Source organism: Salvelinus sp. IW2-2015, linkage group LG31 (assembly GCF_002910315.2).
Source record: "Salvelinus sp. IW2-2015 linkage group LG31, ASM291031v2, whole genome shotgun sequence".
NCBI lineage: Eukaryota > Metazoa > Chordata > Actinopteri > Salmoniformes > Salmonidae > Salvelinus > Salvelinus sp. IW2-2015.
The window spans coordinates 3,491,767-3,518,629 of NC_036870.1; the positions used below are offsets into that span (position 1 = coordinate 3,491,767).

Sequence of the window (26,863 nt, forward strand, 5' to 3'; positions counted from 1 at the left end):
TGGCGCAGAGCTAGTAGGCTGATGGGCGGGGGGAGCTAGTAGGCTGAGTGGGCGGGGAGCTAGTAGGCTGAGGGGCGGGGAGCTAGTAGGCTGAGTGGCGGGGAGCTAGTAGGCTGAGTGGGCGGGACAGGCGCGGGCGGAGCTAGTAGCTGAGTGGGCGGGAGCTAAGCTGGAGGGCGGGGACTAGTAGGCTGAGTGGCGGGAGCTAGTAGCTGAGTGGCGGGGAGCGTGAGAGTGGGGAGGACTAGTAGCTGAGTGGGCGGGAGCTAGTAGGCTGAGTGGGCGGGGAGCTAGTAGGCTGAGTGGGGGGAGCTAGTAGGCTGAAGTGGGCGGGGAGCTAGTAGGCTGACTGGGCGGGAGCTAGTAGGTCTGAGTGGCGGGGAGCTAGTAGGCTGAGTGGGAGGGAAGCTAGTAGGCTGAGTGGGCGGGGAGCTAGTAGCTGAGTGGGGGGAGCAGTAGTAGGCTGAGGCGGTGCGGGGAGCTAGTAGGCTGACTGGGTGGGAGCTAGTAGGCTTGACTGGTGGGAGCTAGTAGGCTGAGTGGAGGGAGCTATAGTGATCAGTGGCGGGAGCTAGTGCTGGATGAGAAGGGAGCTAGTAGGCTGAGGTGGGCGGAGGCTAGTAGGCTGAGTGGGCGGGGAGCTAGTAAGGCTGAGATGGGCGGGGAGCTAGTAGGCTGAGTGGGCGGGGAGCTAGTAGGCTGAGGTGGCGGGGAGCTAGTAGGCTGAGTGGGCGGGGCGCTAGAGCTGAGTGGGCGGGGAGCTAGGAGGCTGACGTGCTGAGCTAGTAGCTGATGGGCGGGGAGCTAGTAGCTGAGTGGCTGGAACTAGTAGCTGAGTGGCGGGGAGCTAGTAGGCTGAGTGGGCGGGGAGCTAGTAGGCTGAGTGTGCGGGGACTATACGAGTGGGCGGGAGCTAGTAATAGGCTGACTGGGAGGGGAGCTAGTAGGCTGAGTGGGCGGGAGCTAGTAGGCTGAGTGGGCGAGGGAGCTAGTAGGCTGAGTGGGCGGGGAGCTAGTAGGCTGATGGGCGGGAGCTGTAGGCTGAGTGGGCGAGGAGCTAGTAGGCTGAGTGGCGGGAGAATCGGCTAGTTAAGGGTACGATCTACGCATTGGAGGTTCTGTGAAGGCGGAAGAGAAAACGAAATAAAAAGCTAGTAGCGAAGGCTGAGATGGCGGCGGAGGTGATCGAAATGAAACTAGGGGCTAGATTAGGGTAATAAGACAAAGGCCGCTCCAAAACATAAAAAATGATACAAAATATAAATCATATAAGATTGTGAAAGTTATAGGTGTCCAAGAGGTGCGGGCTAAAATCCCTCTGGATTTAGGCTGAGTGGGCGGGGAGCTAGTAGGCTGAGTGGGCGGGGAGCTAGTAGGCTGAGTGGGCGGGGAGCTAGTAGGCTGAGTGGGCGGGAAGCTAGTAGGCTGAGTGGGCGGGGAACTTACTTTGACACACTCAAACCGGTCCACCAGGCACCTACTACCATACCCGTTCAAAGGCACTTACATCTTTTGTCTTGCCCATTCATTCATTCATGTAAACACCTTACTCTGGTTATCCTAATCGGCGTAAGGTCAAAATCAAAGTAAGCATACGCCGATTAAAACAACTGMTTTTCTGAGCAATCTTTCAAATGATTAGCGGTGTATTTGGTCTAAGCTTGTGCCAGCATGAGCCAAAGCTGTAACACTGGTAGTGCCAGCCTCCATCTTATACGCAAGTGAAGTGAGTTTGAATAAACTGAAAGTATGCATCTTAGAAATAGTTTTCACATACAAACTTTGTGTCCGAACTCAGAATCAAATAGTCTTCTCAAAAATAACACGGTCACTGTGGTAGAGCGTTTATTTTGATTGGCTATTTTCTGCATTTATCAAAAGTCCCATCAGGTAGCCTGATTTCAGATGTGTCCATGTAAACAGGATCATTAAGGAAATTGTTATTCTTGCAAAGCATGTAAATGTTTTAAACAAACTATTATATTAATCTGACTATCCACAATAATCATATTATTTTGTGCTTGTAACCGCGCTTCACGTCTCAATTGTCTCCAATCCTTCTTTAACCTGTCTCCTCCCCTTTGTCTACACTGACTGAAGTGGATTTAACATGTGACATCAATACGAGATCGTAGCTTTCACCTGGATTCACCTGGTCAGTCTATGTCATGGAAAGAGCATGTGTTCCTAATGTTTTGTACACAAAGGTTTTGTACACTCAAATTGGATCAGCTTAAAACAAGGCTGTTTTAAGCTGATCCACTTAAGTCAGTACCATGAGACTGCACCATCTATCAGTCAGTCTGAGGGCTCTATTCAATCTGTACCGCTGAAGATTGCACTATAGAAAGCTCATTTCCAATTGAGCGACATATGCAACAGTATACAATCTCCTTTAAAGCGGGAACATTGCCTTTAAATTTCAATCACGCTGAGCTTGATACGCTGACATGGATTGTATAGAACCCAAACAAATATTTCCAGTTCTTTCTCAGGGGACTGAATTTCAAGTCACTGTAAAACGTAAGACTTCAAAGTGTGCACTACAAAGCACAGGACGGTAGTAGGTTCAAAGGTGTTGTCGATTTAAACAACCTGAACAACACCCAGCTCAATAGACCTGAAGTAAAACCCTTTGTTTGGCTCACTAAAGGTTCAAACTCTTTTATTTTTTCAAGTTTAATTGAGTCTTTCATTGTCATTAACCATATCAAAGAGTACAAATGCACAATCCCGTAGCATTCTCCCCTCGGGAGATTTCAGTTTCAGTTATCTATGCAATGAACGTCTCCATTTTTTTAATGAATGTGGCGTTTATGGTTTAGTCATGCGTGGAGGTGTGTGCACGCCTGAATTACATCCTGTAGTTTACCCTCAGATTACAGTGAAACATGACTGAACTGGCTCGGTGCCTCAAGGCCATACAGAGTCAAGTTCTTCTTCAATAACCTAAAGTTCACCTAAAGCAGCAACAATAGCCATATTACTTCGTCTGGAGTAACTCACCTGCTCTGCAACATTTTTTTTTTTATTGTATCAAAAATATCCTTCACTTTTAATTACCCCCTGTATATAGCCTCGCAATTGTTATTTTACTGCCGCTCTTTAATTATTTGTTACTTTTTTTTAGGCATTTTCTTAAAACGACATTGTTGGTTAAGGGCTTGTAAGTAAGCATTTTACTGTAAGATCTACTACACCTGTTGTATTCAGCGCATGTGACAAATACAATTTGATGTACTAGCAAAAGAGCCTTACAATGGGGACATAAGCTTGATAAACCCTTCACGGCGCTACAAGCCGGAGAAAGGAGAAGCCGAGGTCTGTTGAAATCGTTTTCTGTGTGGATAAATGTGTGCTGAGAAACACCTCTGTATAGTGTGCCCCAATGTACTACAATTGGCCCAAGACCTGCTTTCCTGTTCCCTGAGCCTAACTTCTGACCATTTAGCATGTATAAAATGACTGGTTCAAACTGACCATGTCATCCACCCTGTTAGCGGCTGTTTGCCCTGAACAATATATCAACAGTGTAATAATATGTCTGTAATAATGTATAATTGTCGACACGCCTATAACTAACCTCTCTCTTTCAACTGCAGCTAGCAGTTAAACTGGTCTAGATATGCGTGTCTGTGTGTAATCACAACAGGAACAGTTTTTTATGGCTTGGCCGAGAGATAGAAACTAATAGGGTGTAATGTGGCAATGTATGCAGTGCAGAATTAATCATAGAGACTGAACAGACCACTGTTGGATACCTTCAGTTGGATGCTATGTAACCTATGTAACCTACTMCKRGTGTATAGAACTTTAACTGTGTGTAATTGCCCCTGAATATACAGCATTAAGAGTGGATGTGGCACGTGACAAAAAGAGAACCATAAACTATAAGCCTCAGAGAGTTTCACAAACTCTTAAGTGGCCAATGCAACATTTTCAACTTGATCTTACAGTGATATTGATTTCCTGCTCTCAAGAAAGGCTGTTGGAATGGTGTGCGTGTGTCTGAGAGAGTGCCTGTATGTGTGAGTGCATTGGGGCGTGTGTATGCTGCCACATGTACAGTGTCTGCGTAGGTAGGTGAGTGTGTCTAGGATATCTGAACAGGTATGGGTGTATTTGCTGTTGTGTGTGACTGATGGAATCCCCTTGTCCTCCTACTTAAGTGCTTTAGCCACGGCTGAGTAGGCGATGTGTATCTCTGTGTCGTTGGGGCAGGTAGAGGAGAACTCCTCGCGGGCGTACGCAGCGTCCAGGTACCGCCACAGGTTGGAGAGAGACTTAGGGATGGAGAAAYTGCGATACTTCAGACACACCACCTTCGGGTTGGACAGAGAGACAGAGAAAAAGAGAAGAAGAAAGGGAGAGTTATTTCCCCCATTGCACATCATCCTGTAAAACAGTTTTGATTCATACATCTCTACATGCATAGTTCTAATGTTGCTTATAGTGTTCATAGTGTCATCTGTACTTTTTAGCTTTTAGCTTCAGTGTGTAAATTCTGCGTCAATATATTTAGTCTGTATATTCTGATTATTGTCCGTCTGTATATTCTGTTTATTGTGGCAGCACCATTTCACTGAGTCAAATTCCTATACATGCAAATGTATTTGGTGAATAAAGGTGATTCTGATTCTGAATACACGTATAATAACCCCACAAAAAGTAACATACAAAAAAGTTAAGACAAAAAAAGTAACAGTTATAGCCAATAAATATAATTGTGCATTTGTAGTKCAGACAATAATGATCAAAAGAGCCCATTGGATCTCCCTGAACACTATTGTGAATATGTCCTTGTGATCTTACTTTGCAGTTTTCACTMAAGTTACTACTGTACATTTGGGAACATTTAGCAAACAAGTGGTCCACCAACCCCAATTAATACTGATTTGATTATAGACCTCACGCTAGGCCACAAGCAGGGCTTAAAACAAAGGATTACCTTGACAATGTTCAGCTTGGGAAGCAAGTTGCAGTCGGCCAGAGTGAGGACCTGCCCATCCAGGAAGGGACGGGAGGAGGAAGTGACATCATCAGCGCTATTCTCGTCAATCTCGTCAGGAAGTGGGGAGCCAAGGTAGTCGTCTAGCTTCTTCAGGGCCTTGAGCAAGCCTTTCTCTAGGTCTGACCATGCAGAGAACACACAAAGTACAACACATTGATTAAGACTGAAACACGTACATAAACTGTAGTACGATCAAAGATAAAGCTCCTCAGTAGTATCACGCAAGTAAAGCCTTCATTGAGCTCCCTGTGATTAGACTGAAACAAACCTCTGAAAGAAGGAATTGAATGTGCTGCACCATGAAACAATATGACTCTTATATATAGAATAGTAATTATATTTCTATTGTGCATTCGGAAAGTATTCAGACCCCTTCACTTTATCTACATTTTGTTACGTTACAGCCTTATTCTAAAATTGATTAATTAAGCAATAAGGCACAAGGGGGTGTGGTATATGGCCAATATACAATGGCTAATGGCTGTTCTTGGGCACGACGCATCGCGGAGTGCCTGGACACAGCCCTTAGCCGTGGTATATTGGCCATATACCACAAAACTCCTGTGTCATGCCGTCGTAGGGAGGAGACCAAGGCGCAGCGTGATAATCATACATTTTTCTTTATTTAAAGAATGAACACTGAACAAAACGAACAAAATAACAAAACGAACCGTGAAGCTAATATGGCTAGTGCAGACAGGTAACTACACATAGAATAAGAACACACAAATACCCAAGGGAAAATGGCAACCTAAATATGATCCCCAATCAGAGACAACAATAAACAGCTGCCTCTGATTGGGAACCAATTCAGGCCACCATAGACCTACTTATGCCTAGGCTTACAAACACCCCATGACATACAAAAACCATAGACAATGCAAAACAAGCATACCCACCCTCGTCACACCCTGACCTAACCAAAATAATAAAGAAAACATAGATAACTAAGGTCAGGGCGTGACACCCTGAGGTGTCTTATTGCTATTATAAACTGGTTACCAATGTAATTAGAGCAGTAAAAATAAATGTTTTGTCATACCCGTGGTATACGGTCTGATATACCACAGCCAATCAGCATTCATGGGTGAACAACCCAGTTTATAAATGAAAAATGTTCCTCYTCAATCTATAAACAATACCCCATAATGACCAAGCAAAAACAGGTTTTTATAAATATTTGCAAATGTATTAAAAATAAAAAACAGAAATACCTTATTTACATAAGTATTCAGACCCTTTTTTATGAGACTCGAAATTGAGCTCAGGTGCATCCTGTTTCCATTGATCATCCTTGAGATGCTTCTACAACTTGATTTGAGTCCGCCTGTGGGAAATTCAATTGTTTGGATATGATTTGGAAAGGCACACACCTGTCTATATAAGGTCCCACAGTTGACAGTGCATGTCAGAACAAAAACCAAGTCATGAGGTCGAAGGAATTGTCCGTAGAGCTCCGAGACAGGATTATGTCGAGGCATAGATCTGGGGAAGGGTACCAAATAATTTCTGCAGCATTGACAGTCCCCAAGAACACAGTGGCTTCCATCATTCTTAAATGGACGAAGTTTTGAACCACAAAGATTCTTCCTAGAGCTGGCRGCTCGGCCAAACTGAGAAATCTGGGGAGAAGGGCTTTGGTCATGGAGGTCACCAAGAACCTGATGGTCACTCTGACAGAACGCCAGAGTTCCTCTGTGGAGATGGGAGAACCTTCCAGAAGGACAACCATCTCTGCATCACTTCACCAATCAGAACTTTATGGTAGAGTGGCCAGACGGAAGCCACTCCTCAATAAAAGGCACATGACAGCCCACTTGGAGATTCTCTGGCCTGATGAAACAAAGATTGAACTCTTTGGCCTGAATGCCAAGCATCACATCTGGAGGAAACCTGGCAACATACCTGCGGTGAAGCATGCTGTGGGATGTTTACCAACGGCAGGGACTGGGAGACTAGTCAGGATTGAGGGCAAGATGAACGAGCAAAGTACAGAGAGAACATTGATGAAAACCTGCTCCAGAGCGCTCAGGACCTCAGACTGGGGCGAAGGTTCACCTTACATCAGGACAATGACCCTAAGCACACAGCCAAGACAACGCAGGAGTGGCTTCGGGACAAGTCTCTGCATGTCTTGAGTGACTCAGCCAGAGCCCGGACTTGAACCCGATGGAACATCTCTGGAGAGACCTGAAAATAGCTGTGCAGCAACGCTTACCATCCAACCTGACAGTTTTGAGAGGATATGCAGAGAGGAATGGGAGAAACTCCCCAAATACAGGTGTGCCAAGCTTGTAGCGTCATACCCAAGAAGACTTGAGGCTGATATCGCTGCCAAAGGTGCATCAATAAAGTACGGAGTAAAGAATCTGAATACTAATGTAAATGAAATACTTACATTTTTCAGATTTTTTAAAATCTGTTTTTGCTTTGTCATTATGGGGAATTGTGCGTAGATTGATGAGGGGAAAAAACAATTCAATACATTTTAGAATAAGGCAGTAACGTAACAAAATGTGGAAAAAGTCAAGGGGTCTGAATACTTTCCAAATGCCCTGTATGCTAATATCATTACAGCATTATTTGAATAAAAACAAAAAACATGGTTTAAAGGACTTGAGGCACAGTTGTAAATTGTTGAACCTAGAGTCATTTAAAATGTCCTTTTGAATCTTTGCACGTGACAATTGATGATCTGAGTAGAGGGTACAACATGCGACCGCTTTGTGAAGAGACGCCAAGCTCAGAGACGCCAAGTTCAGGGCATAATGCCATTAACAAAGACATTCCCTGCTGTTTTTGGAAAACAGAGACAGATTGTGGGAGCTTCTTGCAGGTGCTTGTGATGATACCAGTATTGCAAAAGAAAATCCATGAAAAAAATGAAAACACGAAGCAGGCCAAACTCTTTGGTCATTTAAAAACCTGATGTACGGTATATAAAACATTGTGTGCTATCGCTTGGAAAATAAATAAATGTGACTCTCGATGACAACATAATGACGTTTGTTTCCAACATTAGGGTTGTTTTCCTAAAGAAGTTACATCTGCTTCGTGTTTTGTTCCCTTGCCACAATACTAACGAGCATCGTGGTACTGGTATCGTCCCGGCCCTAGTGCTTGCTAGCATGCAACAATGTTGTTGCACATGAAGGGTCGGGCTCAGTTCATCCTGATTTGACATTGTCACTCACGGTCATGGAGCTGGGGGTTTGAATTCTTGATGTAGGCTGAGAACTTGGAGAACACGTCTAGGCCGGCTGTGTTAGACTCAGGGCTCCTGGATGCCAGGCGTGGGTACCTGTTGAGGGGGTGGCGGAGGCACAAAACATTTCAGTCAGTTAGGTATCACGAAGAAAACATATTGTCTTCCGAGAGGAACATAAAAAACGAATGTTAAATACATAAAGTATCAAAAGCCTTCATGCAAGTACAGTACATAAACGAACAACATACTCTACAGAGGCAAACAACAGATACAAATGATTCTTCAACACAACAATGGCACATGTAACATAGACCTGGAAGGGTATGAAACGTTGCTTGATACAAGTAGCAACATAACTGTCTGGTGGTATGATCAGAGGATGGATAGAAGGATAAAATGATGGAAGGAGTGATTACTTTGGAGGGGACAGGTTCTCCTCCAGGAACTCTTCTATCTTGTTGGTGTCGGTTTTCACCTCCGTCCCGTAGAGCAGGAAGGGGGGCTGAGCGCCAGGGGCCAGGTCCTTAAGGATGTCTGGTTTCCTATCAAGAGACAGAAAATGACAGAGGAAGAAACAGGAATGCTCTTTAATTATTTGTTACTTTTATTTCTTATTTTTTGTTGTATTTTTCTTAAAACTGCATTGTCGGTTAAGGGCTTGTAAGTAAGCATTTCACTGTAAGGTCTACACCTGTTGTATTCGGCGAGTGTGACAAATAAAATTGGATTTGATTTGAAACAATGACAGAATTAGAGGGAGTGAGAAAGAGGTAGAAGGTGGAGACATATGAGCGTATGTGAAAAATTCATACGTTTGTGACAAAAAAAGGGTTAAGTCCTACTATACTGAACAAAAATATAAAACGCAACATGCAACAATTTCAAAGATTTTACTGAGTTACAGTTCATATAAGGAAATCAGTCAAATTAAATAAATTCATTAGGCCCTAATCTGTGGATTTCACATGACTGGGCAGCYGTGCAGCCACCCCCTGGGGAGCCAGGCCCAGCCAATCAGAATGAGTTTCTCCCCACAAAAGGGTTTTATTGCAGTCAGAAATACTCCTCAGCCCCCCATCACAAGGTGCACCTGTGTAATGATCATGTTGTTCAATCAGCTTCTTGATATGCCACACCAGTCAGGTGGATGGATTATATTGGCAAAGGAGAAATGCTCCTTATCAGGGATGTAAGCAAATTTGTGCATAAAATGTTAAAGAAAATAAGCTTTTTATGGAACATTCCCCGATTTTTTTATTTTAGCTCATGAAACATGGAACCAACATGTTACATGTTTCGTTTATATTTTTGTTTAGTGTAGAAATGAGTTTACATGGGTACAAGATGGTGTATAAAGACAGATAGTAGCTTAGACATGTGCAAATGTAATAGAAATGTATATGTAATAGAAATACAGATTGATAGGTATTAGACCTCTTCATGTCCACGGTGGTGACGTTGAAAGTGACTCCTTTAAGCCACAGCACCATGAAGAGACGCTGGGAGAATGGACAGTTGCCAATGCTCTGGCCATCACTGCCTGCCTAGAATGGGATAGAAGTCCTTATATTATGGTCATTCATCCGAACAAGAAGATCATATACTACCGAAGATCGATAGGGGAAGTCAAACAGGGATCACATGGTTCTAGATTAATTCTAAACATAAATATGGGCAACACTATAAAGTTGCCTACATAAGCAAAATGATTTGGAATTGTACATAGCTTAGATGTAACATGTAAGGTGAGTGAGAATGGAAGTGACAATAATGTGTGTAGTTTAAATGTTTTCATAGGAGGAATTAAACTGTTTTAGTCAAATATACAATGCAATGTGTGAAAGAGTAGGGCCTGTGGGTCTCTTGAAATTTGAATGGTGAGAAAATGGACAAGAAGTCAGCATTTTAAGCTGCTACCACAAGGACATCTTTCATACATGAAAAAAAAAAAACTACACATCTACATATTCACAGAGAAATCATTATAGGTCATGGACCATGAAAGCAGGAAACAATATTCACTATTTTTATATTGGATAATTTCCTCAGAATGACCACACCCCTGGTGTCACGCCCTGACCTTTGCGAGCCTTTTTATGTCTCTATTTGATTTGGTCAGGGTGTGATTTGGGGTGGGGATTCTATGTTCTTTAGTTCTATTATTTGTATTTCTATGTTTTGGCCGGGTAGGGTTCTCAATCAAGGACAGCTGTCTATCGTTGTCTCTGATTGAGAACCATACTTAGGTAGCCCTTTTCCCCACCTGTCTTTGTTTGTTGGCACTATAGCATTTAGCTTCACGGTTGTTTTGGATTGTTTATTGTTTTTGTCGGCGTCATATGAAATAAAGGAATATGTACGCTCACCACGCTGCACCTTGGTCCTCTTCATTCAACAGCCGTGACACCTGGGCTGCTCTGGCCAGTTTACTAAATATAGATTTAAGGAGCCTATATGGCATATGTATTAATGTACATTTAATAAGATTCGTACATTTTCTGGCCATTCAACTGAAGTGCCAAATGGAGTACATCAATAAGCATAGTTTCTGTTAATAAATAGCCCAATGTAATTCTATCTTATTAAATATAGGCTATTGCCTGCTATGAAAGCCATTAGGCCTTCTCTAGGCATTCCGTCTTCGAACAAATTCCGCGAAGGACCAGTGACAACTAGTGACAACCTTCTCACCGATAGGTAATCTTGTTTTAGAAATGCTTGGGCTATTATGATGTTTCAGTAAAATAGATGACACCGTAGACTACCACATAGTGACATGTTGATAGCGTAATGTAATGGCGCATTGTTTACAAAGTAACGTGTCCAAGATATGATTATGCATATCAGAGCAGAATGGATTTTGAGRTTACCTTAACAAAAAGTTCAACTTGAAGTCTATCTTCGTCACTCATCTTTTTGTTTCAAGTGTTGCCGCTGGAACTGGAAGACCTAAAGGTGACGCAGGGCAGTTTAGTTTTGGGAGGGGAYACACCTGTCAATGTGCAGTCTTACACACATTTTTTTTTATAGGCCTATTAGGTTAATTTCAATAATAAACAGAAAACCGATGTCAACCAAGGGCTTGGCCGCACTATCTGCTATGACAGACATATTCTGTAGCTTATATAAACGAATACAAACAAGCATCAGAAAATACGGTCTTACTGTAAACCGTTATGACTTAATAGCAACCTTCCAAGAGATTTTGTTGAGTAAGAARGTAGTCTAAATTGTAACAAATGTATCATTTCCTTACCTCGCTCACGTTATGTGTGGGACTTGCAGTAAACGTCTTGTCAGTTTCCCCTCCCTCTGTGTTGCTKGCTACACGCTCATTCCTCCATTTCCTGGTGGTGGAAGGTCCCCGTACAAGCCAATACTCAACTAGCAACAAGTGATGTTTAATACTCCGTTGTTAACCTAGCCGACGCAACTGAACTCCGCCGATTGTGTGTGWACGCGAGAGAGACGTGGAAAAGAGAGGGGCTAAGAAGGGAAGGTGTAATTACATTTCCCCGACAATTTGTCTATAGTAGGACATCTATGCAATTTGGCTTATGAAATAAAAAAAAATAAGCCTACACAACGTGGAAGGAATTGCACCTGTACTAGCCCAAAGGCCGGCAGACCGCGATATTGAGTCGTTTCATCTTGTAATGCAGCCTACTTACTGTACATGAACATATTTAAATGTCGGTTGTCTGCTCATCGGGTCAGGCACTCAAGCGTCAGTGATAAGCTTATGTAACAGACCTTTGYAAGTGTTGTGTGACACTTAATCAGGTGTTCTGGTGTATTCCTTTTCTGAAATGTGTCYTTATGTAGGTAGACAATTATCTACATATTTTCATATTTGACGAATTCAATTTCCTGGAATATTGTGATATCATGACAATTAGGTGGGTTTATTCATGTTTATATGCTCTGCGCCAGAAGGGTATAAAACACAAGCTACTATATATAATACCCTTGTTATCACATGATGTGTACATAACATTACATTCCTCAGGGGAAACAGATGCTGTGTTTAAATCTTGCCTTTGAGATCAATGAGAGGTGCTCATAATGAAACATTTATATGTAGGTGTTTGGTTATGGTAGAACCCCACTGAATCCGAAATCAAACCCACCAGTCATCTGAATGAAGTACTATTTTCTGGACATTTGACAGCATCGGGCCTAGTCGTGGATTCATCAATGTGCTGTCGTCTCTCTCATGCACTTGATGGCGCTATTGGTTTGAAAGTGAGTTGTAGGGAAACAGGGTGGAGAAAGATTCCATCAGCCTGTCTGCCAGCTGAGTTTGGCTGCCAAAGCTGCTAATGGTGTCAGGGTGGAATCTCCTACTGTACAAGACACATTAACGTAGGCTAATGTGAATAGACACCCAAATGATGCACACTGACACTAGCTTGATGTCCACACACTGGCTCAACCCTTACCCTTACCCATAGCCCAACCCTAGATGTTTCATAAGTTTGTCTTTTATTTATTTGACCATTTGCTCAGTTACAGTTTCTTATGTTTGACAGATTGGCAGCCTCCAAACTAAAGCAGTATTTGTTCAACTTATTATCATGCAAACATCCATTATTGTTTCAGCATTTTGACCAAACAGTACATTCTCAATAAAATGTCTGAATATAAAAGTGTAGACGACACTATTGTGTCAACAATGAAAAACAGCTCCTTTTATTTCCGTTTTGTGACACGACTTAATGAATTTATTATTCAGAATAATATTACAGCATTGGTATATGTGTTCAGTAGAGTAGTGTAAAGGCACTTCAAGTTGTTGCATATCATAGTTGCAAGTATTATTCAGTTGATAAATGTTARTAAAGTAGATGAGGAGTTTAAAAACAATTCTGAGCTCACGGTGCCAAACCTAGTTAATAGAGGATGGAGACAAAGTAGTCTGAAACCTGTTTAAACAGTGTGGAACAGGTTTAAACAGTGTGAACAGAAGTGTAACAGGTTTAAACAATACTGTGAACAGAAGTCATTTTTTGTCACCGGATATCCAGTCTAAACGCCCCAGGCCATCAGGGCGGCGCTGAGGGCTACAGTCACAGAGACCTGGACGGAGCTGGCCCCGTTACACAGGTCTGTCTGGCAGCATGAGAAGCTGCTCGTGATACCAGCACCAATGATGGTTGCAGTGAAGGTCTTGCCACACAGGTCTGTGTCCAGACAACCACGGGTGTGGAGTTTCAGAGCCCCAGTGGCATTGAAATCTAGATGGAATGAGATGTTGGACAAAACATTAGGAACACCTCTTTCCATGACACAGACTGYCCAGGTGAATCCAGGTGAAAGCTATGATCCCTTATTCATGTCACTTGTTAAATCCACTTCAATCAGTGTAGATGAAGGGGAGGACTCAGTTGCACTGATACATTTGAGACATGGATTGTGTTATGTGTGCCATTTAGAGGGCAAGACAAAAGATTTAAGTGCCTTTTAACAGGGTATGGTAGTAGGTGCCAGGCACACTAGTTTGAGTGTGTCAAGAACTGCAACGCTGCTGGATTTTTCATGCTCYACAGTTTCAAGTGTGTATCAAGAATGGTCTACCACCCAAAGGACATCCAGCCAACTTGACACAACTGTGGGAAGCATTAGAGTCAACATGGGCCAGCATCCCTTTGGAAGGCTTTCGACACCTTGTAGAGTCCATGCCCCAACGAATTGAGGCTGTCCTGAGGGCAAAAGTGGGTGCAACTCAATATTATGAAGGTGTTCCTAATGTTTTGTACACCCAGTGAATGCTAATTCATTGCACATTCACAAGTTTTTGTGTACAGGTTTCCTTACTTGCTTCTCCGGTGAAGCAGTTGAGAGTGGAGTTGTCACACACCATGTTTGTGGGAAGGAAACATGTCCCAAAGATCCCCACACTGCACTGCTTACAGGTCAAGGACTGGGCTGTGGAACATGGAGGAGAGGCAAGAGAAGTTGATGAATCATGTGCAGTTCAACACAATACAATACAATACGACACAAACAATGATACAGTAGGTAGATAGGAGAACCTGACTGAACGTCATGAGTGGCATCAGGTGGAAGAATGAAAGAAGACAGGTTGACGTCATACCTATAACTCACTCAGCAATTCACAATAAAAAGCTGAAACGTACATGTTTAGACATTCACAGTATGTATAGGTATTAGGTATATACATGAAAATGAGTGGTCGGTTGTATACTGTGTAAATTGATGTTGTACACACAGCGCAGCCCTGAAACTAGAAGTGTGTTTAGTGGCTTCTCTTATCTACAAGTTTGCCAATTAAATGTGGTTCAGTCATTACAATAGAGTCAATATCCTCTTATTAGTGAAGGTGCTGCTACCACAGGAGAATAAACTTGTCATACAGTATAAGAACGTTCTCGGTACCCATGGAAAATATCCATCATTTTTACTGGTAATCAGACTAAAACAATAGAAAGCACTCTCAGGTTCTTCAAACTCCTTTGTTGGATACAGAATATGTGACATGCATCCCACGGATGTCTACCACCACATCATATTACAACTTTATAGCCTTAGAAAATAAAAGGTACCTAGTACAGAATTTACGAAAAACCTGAACTAATCAAATCACAACCTATTACTGTATCTGTCTTTGAATATTGCCATAGGAACAGATGAAGCTGATGTGACTTACCCACTGCTATGAAGACCACCAGGACAGTCAGCGCAATCAAAATATTACTCTTCATCTTCTTGTAGGAGGGTAGTGTTTGTTGTTGTCAATAGGAGGCCTAATCGCAGAATGTACTCACTTTATAGAGACTGGAAAGAATGGGGAAATGTCCAGTTTCCTGCTAAAGGTGTGATGCAGATGGAGACTAGAATGAAGTAGAGCAGGTTTTAATGCCTTCCATGAGGGTGCTAAGAGGACATTTGCCTGAAAAGAAGTCTGGAATGCAGACAGTATCTTATCATTTACATCACATTGGATTGCTCAGTCAAAAAGTGGATTTAATTGAACATCTTTGTTTGATTATCTGTTCAATCCTTTCACACACACAAAAATACATCATGTAGTGTCTCGTAGTAGCAGATTTTTTTGAAAGTGTATTTAGTATGATTATTTATTYCACATGGGATACATAGAAAGGTTATCTTTGTAAAAGAGTACAGGGGTACATACTCAATGGGGAAACTCACGACGTATGATGATGATAATTAATAGTGACATGGTTGAGAAGAAATTATTCCACTAAAAAGTGAATAGTCACTCAGACGTGTTCCAAATGTAAATACAGTAAAGTGCATACATTGATTAACTGTTCATACCGATGCTGTAGTAGGACGTTGTGTATTCTAGGCCCTAGAAGTAAAACCAGTTTGAATTGGTACTTGGAACTAAAGCTTAGTGAAACTAGCCTGAATAAACATTGTAGTCTTTTCCAGAATAAACCATTTTCAATACATTGTGTATGTAAGAACTACAACCTACAATAACACCCTTCAATGGAAACCTATGGAGGAGGTGTCCTTATTGTGAATAGTTTGTCAAGGCGAAGGCCAGATGGCCACCAGGGTGGCACCAAGGGCCACGGTGAGAGTTAGTTGGATGGCTCCTGCAGCCTGCCACGTTGCTCAGGTTGGTGCTGCAGCAGGTTTGTGAGATGGTGTAGCCGGCTCCTAATGCTAGCAGTGAATGTGGTGTTACAGGAAGCTGTGGCCATGCAGCCCTTGCGCGTGATGCTCAGGATGCTACTGATGTTGAACACTAAATGAAGAAGGAATAGAACAGGAGCAATTGTAAATACAGGTATTTTTTGTTTGGGTAGCACTTTATTTAACAGTACACAAATTGCTAGGTTAACTGAGAAATGACACAGTATTTATCAAAAAATGACACTAAAATAAGCTAAGAATTACTTTTTTGATTTTTATTGTAGCTTTCTACTTGGATGAAACCTGTTTAGTACCTGCTTGTCTGCTGTAGCAGTTGGGCTTGGAGGTGCTACATGTTGTAGTTGAACCAAACAGACAAAGGCTGGCGATCTGGTGTTGCAAGTCAGGGACTCTGGTGTGAGATGGAATGAGAGAAAGATGGTGAGAAGGAGGGAAACAAATAAGATTGCTGTCATCATGATGCTTTTATGTACAATCACTAGTAACGGTAGTCAAAAATTGTTAAAAGGTTTTTAAAACAATTCTAATGAATCCAACAGTTGGACAATGGATGAAGATACTCCAAATGTGTTTTTTTTTGTTTTTTTATCCATCAGATATTGACTGAATTATAGCACATAAAACATTTGACTGGCACAGACAAAATAATGGAGTTCAGGGATTTGGGTGGAAATTGAGGAATTCAATTTATTGTCAAATTTCACTTTTTTTCTTTCTTAGAATGCACTCATATATACATTTTCTAATGGTATCATGTATTTTATTTTGTTTTAAAATAAAGTTATATGTGCCTCATTTGCATAAATACACGGGGTTATTTTGCATATATTAATACAGATTAATACATAAAGGGGTGGAACAGGGCTGCAACCACCAAAAACTTGCTCATTGTAATGGATGGAATGGAATGAATGGAACGCTATCACACAAATAAGGAAACCATGTTTGACTCCGTTCCAATAATTCCATTCCAGCCATTACAATGAGCCCGTCCTCCTATAGCTACTACCACCAGCCTCCACTAATCTATTTCTACATCCACGGAAGTTGCTTTCATTTCAGCGCATAATTTGTAAACGTTTCAACTGCATTCAATTATTACTTTTTTCAATTCTACAAAAAATGCACACCCATCAAAATTAAGTTATCGTTCTTCTCNGCATAATTTGTAAACGTTTCAACTGCATTCAATTATTACTTTTTTCAATTCTACAAAAAATGCACACCCATCAAAATTAAGTTATCGTTCTTCTCTTTCTTGTGATGTACAGTGCCTTCGGAAAGTATTCAGACCCCTTTACCTTTTCCACATTTTGTTACGTTACAGCCTTATTCTAAAATMGKTTAAATATTTTTTTAAATCATCAATCTACACACAATTCCCCATAATGACAAAGCGAAAAAAGMTTTTTAGAAATTGTTGCGTATTTAGTAAAAATTAAAAAGAGAAATACCTTATTTACATAAGTATTCAGACCCTTTGCTATGAGACTCGAAATTGAGCTCGGGTACATCCTATTTCKATTGATCATCCTTGAGATATTTCTACAACTTGATTGGAGTCCACCTGTGGTAAATTAAATTGATTGGACATGATTTGGAAAGGCACACTCCTGTCTATATAAGGTCCCACAGTTGKCTGTGCAAGTCAGAGCAAAAACCAAGCCATGAGGTCAAAGGAATTTTCCGCAGAGCTCCAAGACAGAATTGTGTTGATGCACAGATCTGGGGAAGGGTACCAAAACGTTTCTGCAGCATTGAAGGTCCCCAACAACACAGTGGCCTCCATCTTTCTTAAATTAAAGAAGTTTGGAACCACCAAGACTCTTCCTAGAGCTGGCCGCCCGCCAAACTGACCAATCGGGGGAGAAGGGCCATGGCCAGGGAGGTGACCAAGATCCTGATGGTCACTCTGACAGAGCTCTAGAGTTCTTCTGTGGAGATGGGAGAACCTTCCAGAAGGACAACTATCTCTGCAGCACTCCACCAAACAGGCCTTTATGGTAGAGTGGCCAGACGGAAGCCACTCCTCAGTACAAGGCACATGACAGCCCGCTTGGAGTTTGCCAAAAGACACCTAAAGACTCTCAGACCATGAGAAACAAGATAACAAGAGAAACAAGAAACAAGAAACAACTAGTCTTGCTTTAGAGCTCTAATAACATGAGGTAGATTGGTCCTACTACTGTGTGTCAATTTGTTAAATTTCCACACACTATTCATTACAAAAATGCATCTGAAATTTAGCCATACACATCAACAACCATGGCTTTATATAATAACAGAAAGATATGCACCCCACTACAACATGTGTATCCAAAATGCAGCCTGTAGCCGTAGCTGCCATTGGCCTATTCTTTTTAATTTAACCTTTATTTAACCAGTTAGGCCAGTTGAGAACAAGTTCTCATTTACAACTGCATCCTGGCCAAGATAAAGCATAGCAATTCGACACATACAACAACACAGAAGTTACACATGGGATAAAAAACGTACAGTCATAACACAATAGAAATGTCTATATAACAGTGTTTGTGCAAATGAAGTAAGATTAGGGAGGTAAGGCAATAAATAGGCCATAGTGGCGAAATAATTACAATTTAGCATTAAACACTGGGAGTGGTAGATGTGCAGAAGAATGAATGTGCAAGTAGAGATACTGGCGTGCAAAAGATAAAATAAATAACAATATGGGGGATGGGTTAGTTGGGTGGGCTATTTACAGATGGGCTTGTACAGGTGCAATGATCTGTAAGCTGCTTGACAGCTTGGTGCTAAAGTTAGTGAGGGGAGATATGAGTCTCAGCTTCAGTGATTTTTGCAATTCGTTCCAGTTATTGGCAGCAGAGAACTGGAAGGAAAGGCGGCAATACGAGGAGTTTGGCTTTGGGGATGACCAGTGAAATATACTGCTGGAGCGCGTGCTACTGGTGGGTGCTCTATGGTGACCAGTTGGAGCTGATGATAAGGCGGGGCTTTACCTAGCAAAGACTTATAGATGACCTGGAGCCAGTGGGTTTGGCGACGAATATGAAGTGAGGGCAGCCAACGAGAGCATACAGGTGCAGTGTGGGGTAGTATATGGGCTTTTGGTGACAAAAGGATGGCACTGTGATAGACTGCATCCAATTTGCTGAGTAGAGTGTTGGAGGCTATTTGTAAATGAGCACGCCGAAGTCAAGGATCAGTGGGATAGTCAGTTTTTACAAGGGTATGCATGAGTGAAGGATGTTTTGTTGCGAAATAGGAAGCTGATTCTAGATTTAAATTTTGGATTGGAGATCTTAATGTGTGAGTCTGGAAGGAGAGTTTACAGTCTACGAGACACTAGGTATTTGTAGTTGTCCACATATTCTATGCAGAACTGCCCAGAGTAGTTGATGCTAGATAAGCGTGGCAGCTGCGGGCAGCGATCGGAGTTTGAAGAGCATGCATTTAGTTTTTACTTGCATTTGCACGAGGAGGAGTTTATGGCATTAAAGCTCGTCTGGAGGTTTTTAAACAGTGTCCAGAGAAGGGGGCAGAATGTGTCTCATCTGCGTAGAGCGGTGGATCGAGAATCACCAGCAGCAAAAGCTACATCATTGATGTATACAGAGAAAATAGTCGGCCGAGAATTGAACCTGTGGCACCCATAGAGACTGCAGGCCTCCGATTTGACACACTGAACTCTGTCTGAGAGTAGTTTGGTGAACCAGGCGAGGGCAGTCATTTGAGAAACCAAGGCTATTGAGTCTGCCGATAAGAATGTGGTGATTGACAGAGTTAAAGCATTGGCCAGGTCATGAATACGGTGCACAGATTGTTCTTTTATTGATGGCGGTCATGATATGTTTAGGACCTTGAGCGTGGCTGAGGTGCACCCATGACCAGCTCGGAAATCAGATTGCATAGCGGAGAAGGTACGGTGCATTCGAAATGGTCGGTGATCTGTTTGTTAACTTGTTTATGGCTAGCATGGGGCGTATTGTAATAACTGGAAAGAGGTGCCCATTTTCAAACGGCCTCGTACTCAATTCTTGCTCTGTTACAATATGCATTATTATTATTACTATTTGGATGGAAAAATCTCTCAGTTTCTAAAACGTTTGAATTATTTCTCAAGGTGAAACCAGAACTCTTTTTACAGGGACCAATTTCCTATCCGAAGTTGAGAATTTCCAAAAGCGAATTGTCTTCTCTTCAAGAGCTTGTCTATAAAAGGGCATGTCACTTGGACTGTGAAACACGTCATAACCTTCCCCTGGGTGTCATGCGGAAGATGAGAGCAGAAATGACTTGAATGTATCTCGTTCTGGGATTGAAATACAACCTCTTGGTGAGAAGTGCGCCATAAATTTTTTTTTTGGAAGGCGCGAAGTTGGATCTTGGGAGTGCGCCTCCTGGAAAACCGTGTTATAGGTGAATATTGATTCTCGGCTTCGATTTTATTTGAATACATGTCCACAATATCATCCTAAAGTATGTTTTTTTCATATAGTTTAATTATATTAATTTGAATTTATCTTGGACTTTATACGTGGATGCGTCGCAAGAATTTGTTCAGAAAGGGAGCGGTTAGACACGCACGGCCCAGATGTGCTTGCTTAATTCAAGAGGGAATAGTTTCGTTCTGGATCCAAATAAAGACGTTCTGAACAAAGGACCCTTGGAGAACATTCTGATGGAAGATCACAAAGATAAGGACCCAATTTGGGGATAATATTTCATATATCTGTCGAACTGTGCTATCGCTACCGTTTGACTAGAATCAATGCTGCTGTGTGTTAGCTATTGCTAGGTAAGCTAATATAACGATATATTGTTGTTTTTCGCTGTAAAAACACTCAAAAATCGGAATATTGGCTGTATTCACAAATCTTTGTCTTTCATTAGCTATCCAACATATATTTTTCTGAAATGTTTTCATTTGATGAGTAATTTAGGTGTTGGACGGTTGGTGTCTGTATTTTTCTCTGCTACTTTCCCGTTGGCCGATTTCTGACTGTAGCTATGATGGTGCATGATGGTAGCAGTAATGTTAAAAACTGATTTATAGGGCGTAAAATATGCAACTATTTTTCGAACAAAACATTAGATTTATTGTGTAACATGTCTATAGGGACTGTCATCTGAGGGAAGTTTTTTCTAGGTTTTAGGTTGGTTCTAGGTTGTTAGGTTAGCTTTGTGCATGCCTACTCATGCTACCGTTTGCTGCTGGAAAATGTCTGTCTTGTCTTTTGTATTTGGTGGTGAGCTAACATAAATATATGTGGTGTTTTCGCGTTGTAAAACATTTTAAAAATCGGAAATTATTGGCGTATTCACAAGATATTTGTCTTTCATTTCTATCCACCATATATTTTTCTGAAATGTTTTATGATTGGTGTTAATTGGGTGTTAACGTTTGGTAGTCTGTATTTTCTCTGGCTACTCCCGTGCGATTTCTGACTGTGCTATGATACCAGTAAATGTAAAACTGATTTTTATAGGCTTAAAATATTGCACATTTTTTTTGAACAAAAACATAGATTTATTGTGTAACATGTTATTAGGACTGTCATCTGAGGGGTTTTTCTAGGTTATTTAGGGTTGGTTCTAGCGTTAGTTAGGTTGTGGCTTGTGCATGCTACCTTGCATCCTACTTGGTTGCTGTGAAAATGTCTGTCCTCTTTTTTATTTTGGTGGTTGAAACTACATAAATTATTGTGGTGTTTTCTCTGTAAAAATTTTAAAAATCAGACATTGTTGGGCTGGATTCACAAGATGTTTATCTTTCAAATGCTGTATTGGACTTGTTAATGTGTGGAAGTTAAATATTTAAAAAAAATAATTTTTGAATTTCGCGCCCTGCACTTTGAGCTGGATGTTGTCATAGGCTAATGTACCGGCGTCGGGCTTGCAGCCATAGGGCTTTCAAAGACCTTGAAAAGCAGAGTAGGATTATATAGGTCTTAACAGTTTGGGTCTAGAGTGTCTCCCCCTTTGAAGAGGAGATGACCACGGGAGCTTTCAATCTTTGGGAATCTCAGACGATTACGAAAGAAGTTGCACAGACTAGTAATAGGGTTGCGCAACAATGTGTGCGGATAATTTTAGAAAGAGAGGGTCCAGATTGTCTAGCCAGCTGATTTGTAGAGGTCCAGATTTTTTCAGCTCTTTCAGAACATCAGCTGTCTGGATTGATGAAGGAGAAAATGGGGAGGCTTGGAAAGTTGCTTGGGGGGGGGGGTGCAGAGCTGTTGACCGGGGGTAGGGGTAGCCAGGTGGAAAGCATGGCCAGCCGTAGAAAAACGCTTATTGAAATTCTCATTATCGTAGATGCTATTGGTGTGCAGTGTTTCCTATCCTCAGTGGCAGTGGGCAGCTGGGAGGAGGTGCTCTTATTCTCCATGGACTTTACAGTGTCCCAGAACTTTTGGAGTTTGTGCTACAGGATGCAAATTTCTGTTTGAAAAAGCTAGCCTTTGCTTTCCTAACAGCCTGTGTATATTGTTCCTAACTTCCCTGGAAAAGTTGCATATCGCGGGGCTATTCGATGCTAATGCAGGTATGCCACAGGATGTTTTTGTGCTGGTCAAGGGCAGTCAGGTCTGGGGTGAACCAAGAGTATTATCTTGTTCTTAGTGTCTACATTTTTTGAACGGGGGACAGCATTAAGATGGTGAGGAAAGCACTTTAAAGAATAACCAGGCATTCCTCTACTGACGGGAATGAGGTCAATATCCTTCCAGGGATACCGGGCCAGTGTTGATTAGAAGGCCTGCTCGCTCAAGGTGTTTTAGGGAGCGTTTGACAGTTGATGCAGGTCGGTGGTTTGTTTGACCCGCACACCAATACGACGCAGGCAATGAGGCAGTGATCGCTTGAGTCCTGGTTGAAGACGACAGCAAAGGTGTATTTAGGAGGGGCAGGTTGGTTCAGGTTGATATCTATAAGGGTGCCCGTGTTTATGGATTTAGGGTTGTACCTGGTAGGTTCCATGATAATTTGTGTGAGATTGAGGGCATCTAGCTTAGATTGTAGGACGGCCGGGGTGTTAAGCATATCCCAGTTTAGGTCGCCTAACAGTACAAACTCTGAAGATAAATGGGGGGAGATTAATTCACATATGGTGTCCAGGGCACAGCTGGGGGCTGAGGGGGGTCTATAACAAGCGGCAATAGTGAGAACTTATTTCTGGAAAGGTGGATTTTTAAAATTAGAAGCTCGAACTGTTTGGGCACAGACCTGGATAGCATGACAGAACWCTGCAGGCTGTCTCTGCAGTAGATTGCAACTCCACCCCCTTTGGCAGGTCTATCTTGGRGGAAAATGTTGTAGTTGGGGATGGAAATTTCAGAATTTTTGGTGGCCTTCCTAATGGCTTAGTAATTGGTGGAGTACAGGACCTTGTGCATTTSAGGTAAAATAACAACTCAATGTTTATATCCCAGGACAAATTAGCTAGCAACAGCAAGCTAGCTAAATAGGACAWATTAGCTAGCAAGTGCAAGCTACCTAGCTAAATTGCCATAAATGTTTAATGCTTTTCGACCTGTCCCCAAATTAATATAATTGGTTCAGAGTTTGTTTTGATATTTTAACCTGCGTGTCGTGATCGCGTTTGGTGCGGGGGGGGCAAAATACATTTATGCACGATGGCGCACGCACGCAGCCGGTTTGGGTTCCGTGTTAGGTCAGCGGCAATTACGTTTGTTTCACCTTATGGCATTCCACCCGCCGCCCTTCACTTCTAAGGCATCTCCACCATTTGTCCAGTACGCGATTCGCGCATTTACTTGGATCAGGGATGGGCAAGTGCCCCCTTTTGTAAGCCCGCGGATCAATTTTACCCCCAAAATTATAAATACAAAATTATTCTAATAATACTTTTGAAACTCAGTCGGGGTGTTGAGAGTTAGAATAGTAGAATACATGTAACCAATGTGAAATGGCTAGCTAGTTAGCGGGGTGCGTACATACACACGGTGCAATTTCGAAATTTGCTTGTTCATCAGCAATTTTTCTGTTGTTATGTCAGTCAGTCAGTCACTCAATGAGCCCATATCAGCTAAATTGTTTTAGATTGGTAAATTAGTCTATCCGGCAATCTAGGGCCCCCATTGATTTTGTTAGTCACTCTCGTTAAGATATCATATTAGAAACTGTAAGCATTTCCCTCCACCCTTTGTCAAAATGTGTTGAATTGAATGAAATTAAATGTAAAACTGCTAATTTTTCTCTCCTCCCCATGGCAAAACTGGTAGAATTGCATGAAATMAGTTATACAATTTCAAAATGTTCTCTCCGTCAAAATGTGTAGAATTGTAGCAAACTTGCTTTAAAACTAAAATAATTAGATTTGCTGTCAAGAGGAGGGTCCAACAAAATTTCACTTAGGCTAGGGACTCCCTTTATTGAGGAGAGGGGCTCAACTCATTCACCACTCAACCTGGCTGTCTCCAAGAGACACTGTGTGATTGGATACTTGTAACCCACTCATATTCTCATAGAACCAGGGTTACGCAACTTTGGCCCTTGGATTTTTCTTTGCCTCCCAAACCATCTTCCTCACTGTGCATCCAATACCAGGCAAGTTTACCACTGTTAGGGACAGATCGAAATTTACTGTGGGGAGGAGTGGTCCAAAATAGGGGAGMTTTTTTTTGCTCTGGGGAGGTTTTGTTGTTTTTGGGGAGGGGCACAGGGGAGGGTAGRGCGTTTTTTCTCTGGTTTACATTTGCTTTTCTGCTTGTATTTTCCCTATAAACAATGGCTTGACTTACTTTTGATATTATCCTAATACAGTTTAGAAACGTTTGTGAAGGTTTAGTATGGTGTTACTATTATTAAGCTTTAGCTACTGCAGGTCTATGATATAAAGGCAGTGCGCCCAGGCGCTCCAACTGACTCGAGGCGGGGAAAACTGTTTCAGGCCTATCAGACTTACTCCTTTAATCTAACAATATAATGCTTACCTTTAAGCAAAATATTTGGATTGAAAATTAACTAAATAGCCTCCTTCTGTACGTCTACAGTATATCTGTCAGATGCAGTAGCCATCTGACATAAAGAAATGCATGTCGGTGTCGTAACATGCCACCGGCATATCTCTATCTCTCTGGGGTAAGGCCTAAGCTTCTCTTCCTTTATATGGGCTATATGTCACGCCCTGACCATAGAGAGCCCTTGGTTCTCTATGGTGTAGTAGGTCAGGGRGTGACTAGGGGGTGTTCTAGTTCAATATTTCTATGTTGGTGTTTTGTAGGGTTCCCAATTAGAGGCAGCTGGTAATCGTTGCTTCTAATTGGGATTGTAGTATCCTTAAAGGCTTCTTAGAATTACGACTCATGAGACTTACGTACTGTTTAGTATTTAATTGTAACTTAGATTTACATTATCTATGCACCTGGCTTAAACTACCTGAAGCTTTCTTAATCATAGTTNCCTGGCCAAGATAAAGCATAGCAATTCGACACATACAACAACACAGAGTTACACATGGGATAAACAAACGTACAGTCAATAACACAATAGAAAAGTCTATATACAGTGTTTGTGCAAATGAAGTAAGATTAGGGAGGTAAGGCAATAAATAGGCCATAGTGGCGAAATAATTACAATTTATCAATTAAACACTGGAGTGGTAGATGTGCAGAAGATGAATGTGCAAGTAGAGATACTGGCGTGCAAAGGAGCAAAATAAATAAATAACAATATGGGGATGAGTTAGTTGGGTGGGCTATTTACAGATGGGCTATGTACAGGTGCAATGATCTGTAAGCTGCTCTGACAGCTGGTGCTTAAAGTTAGTGAGGGAGATATGAGTCTCCAGCTTCAGTGATTTTTGCAATTCGTTCCAGTTATTGGCAGCAGAGAACTGGAAGGAAAGGCGGCCAAACGAGGAGTTGGCTTTGGGGTTGACCAGTGAAATATACATGCTGGAGCGCGTGCTACTGGTGGGTGCTGCTATGGTAACCAGTGAGCTGATATAAGGCGGGGCTTTACCTAGCAAAGACTTATAGATGACCTGGAGCCAGTGGGTTTGGCGACGAATATGAAGTGAGGGCCAGCCAACGAGAGCATACAGGTCGCAGTGGTGGGTAGTATATGGGGCTTTGGTGACAAAACGGATGGCACTGTGATAGACTGCATCCAATTTGCTGAGTAGAGTGTTGGAGGCTATTTTGTAAATGGCACTGCCGAAGTCAAGGATCAGTGGGATAGTCAGTTTTACAAGGGTACGTTTGGCAGCATGAGTGAAGGATGTTTTGTTGCGAAATAGGAAGCTGATTCTAGATTTAAATTTGGATTGGAGATACTTAATGTGTGAGTCTGGAAGGAGAGTTTACAGTCTAACCAGACACCTAGGTATTTGTAGTTGTCCACATATTCTATGCCAGAACTGCCCAGAGTAGTGATGCTAGATAAGCGGGCAGCTGCGGGCAGCGATCGGTTGAAGAGCATGCATTTAGTTTTACTTGCATTTGCACGGAAGGAGAGTTGTATGGCATTGAAGCTCGTCTGGAGGTTTGTTAAAACAGTGTCCAGAGAAGGGCCAGAAGTATACAGAATGGTGTCATCTGCGTAGAGGTGGATCAGAGAATCACCAGCAGCAAAAGCTACATCATTGATGTATACAGAGAAAATAGTCGGCCCGAGAATTGAACCCTGTGGCACCCCCATAGAGACTGCAGGCCCTCCGATTTGACACACTGAACTCTGTCTGAGAAGTAGTTGGTGAACCAGGCGAGGCAGTCATTTGAGAAACCAAGGCTATTGAGTCTGCCGATAAGAATGTGGTGATTGACAGTAGGGGATGGGTAGTTTGCGTTTTTTTCTGTCTTGGTTTACATTTGCTTTTCTGTTGTATTTCCCAACCTATAACAATGCGCTTGAACATTACTTTTGATATTATCTCTAATACAGTTTAGAAAACTTGTTTTGTGAAGGCTTTTTAGTATGTTGTTACTATTACCTTTCAAGCTTTTAGCTACTTGCAGTCTATGATAAATTTAAATTGTCAGTTT

At 42.0% G+C, this 26,863-nt stretch overlaps 2 protein-coding genes across 3 annotated transcripts; both read right to left on the reverse strand.

The window, feature by feature from the left end:
* Nucleotides 1-3,801: 3,801 nt before the first annotated feature.
* Nucleotides 3,802-11,566, reverse strand: LOC111956127 (chloride intracellular channel protein 1-like). 2 transcript variants are annotated; one of them, XM_070436332.1, is made up of 8 exons: nt 11,476-11,528; nt 11,090-11,168; nt 10,586-10,669; nt 9,654-9,763; nt 8,636-8,761; nt 8,206-8,312; nt 4,949-5,130; nt 3,802-4,322 (listed from the first exon to the last, which is right to left on the reverse strand). In XM_070436332.1, the coding sequence occupies exons 4-8, from the start codon at nt 9,707-9,709 to the stop codon at nt 4,161-4,163; spliced, it is 633 nt and encodes a 210-aa protein (XP_070292433.1). In that variant the 5' UTR covers nt 9,710-9,763; nt 10,586-10,669; nt 11,090-11,168; nt 11,476-11,528; the 3' UTR covers nt 3,802-4,160. The 2 variants fall into 2 exon arrangements, with proteins under 2 accessions (XP_070292433.1, XP_023832337.1); XM_023976569.2 differs by lacking the exon at nt 10,586-10,669 and having other exon boundaries at nt 11,476-11,566.
* Nucleotides 11,567-12,883: 1,317 nt separating this feature from the next.
* lye (lymphocyte antigen-6, epidermis) lies at nt 12,884-15,005 on the reverse strand. Its single transcript, XM_023975648.2, has 3 exons — nt 14,890-15,005; nt 14,037-14,147; nt 12,884-13,456 (listed from the first exon to the last, which is right to left on the reverse strand). Exons 1-3 carry the CDS (start codon nt 14,942-14,944, stop codon nt 13,248-13,250), a joined length of 375 nt encoding a protein of 124 aa, XP_023831416.1. The 5' UTR covers nt 14,945-15,005; the 3' UTR covers nt 12,884-13,247.
* Nucleotides 15,006-26,863: the final 11,858 nt, after the last annotated feature.

Bases quoted from the DNA above. Each gene is read 5' to 3' on its own strand.
- lye (XM_023975648.2), bottom strand. From the start codon at position 14,944: ATGAAGAGTAATATTTTGATTGCGCTGACTGTCCTGGTGGTCTTCATA. The intron at 14,148-14,889 runs GTAAGTCACATC...CATGTTCCACAG, and splicing joins GGTGGTCTTCATAGCAGTGG to CCCAGTCCTTGACCTGTAAG. The intron at 13,457-14,036 runs GTAAGGAAACCT...CATTCCATCTAG, and splicing joins CTGCTTCACCGGAGAAGCAA to ATTTCAATGCCACTGGGGCT.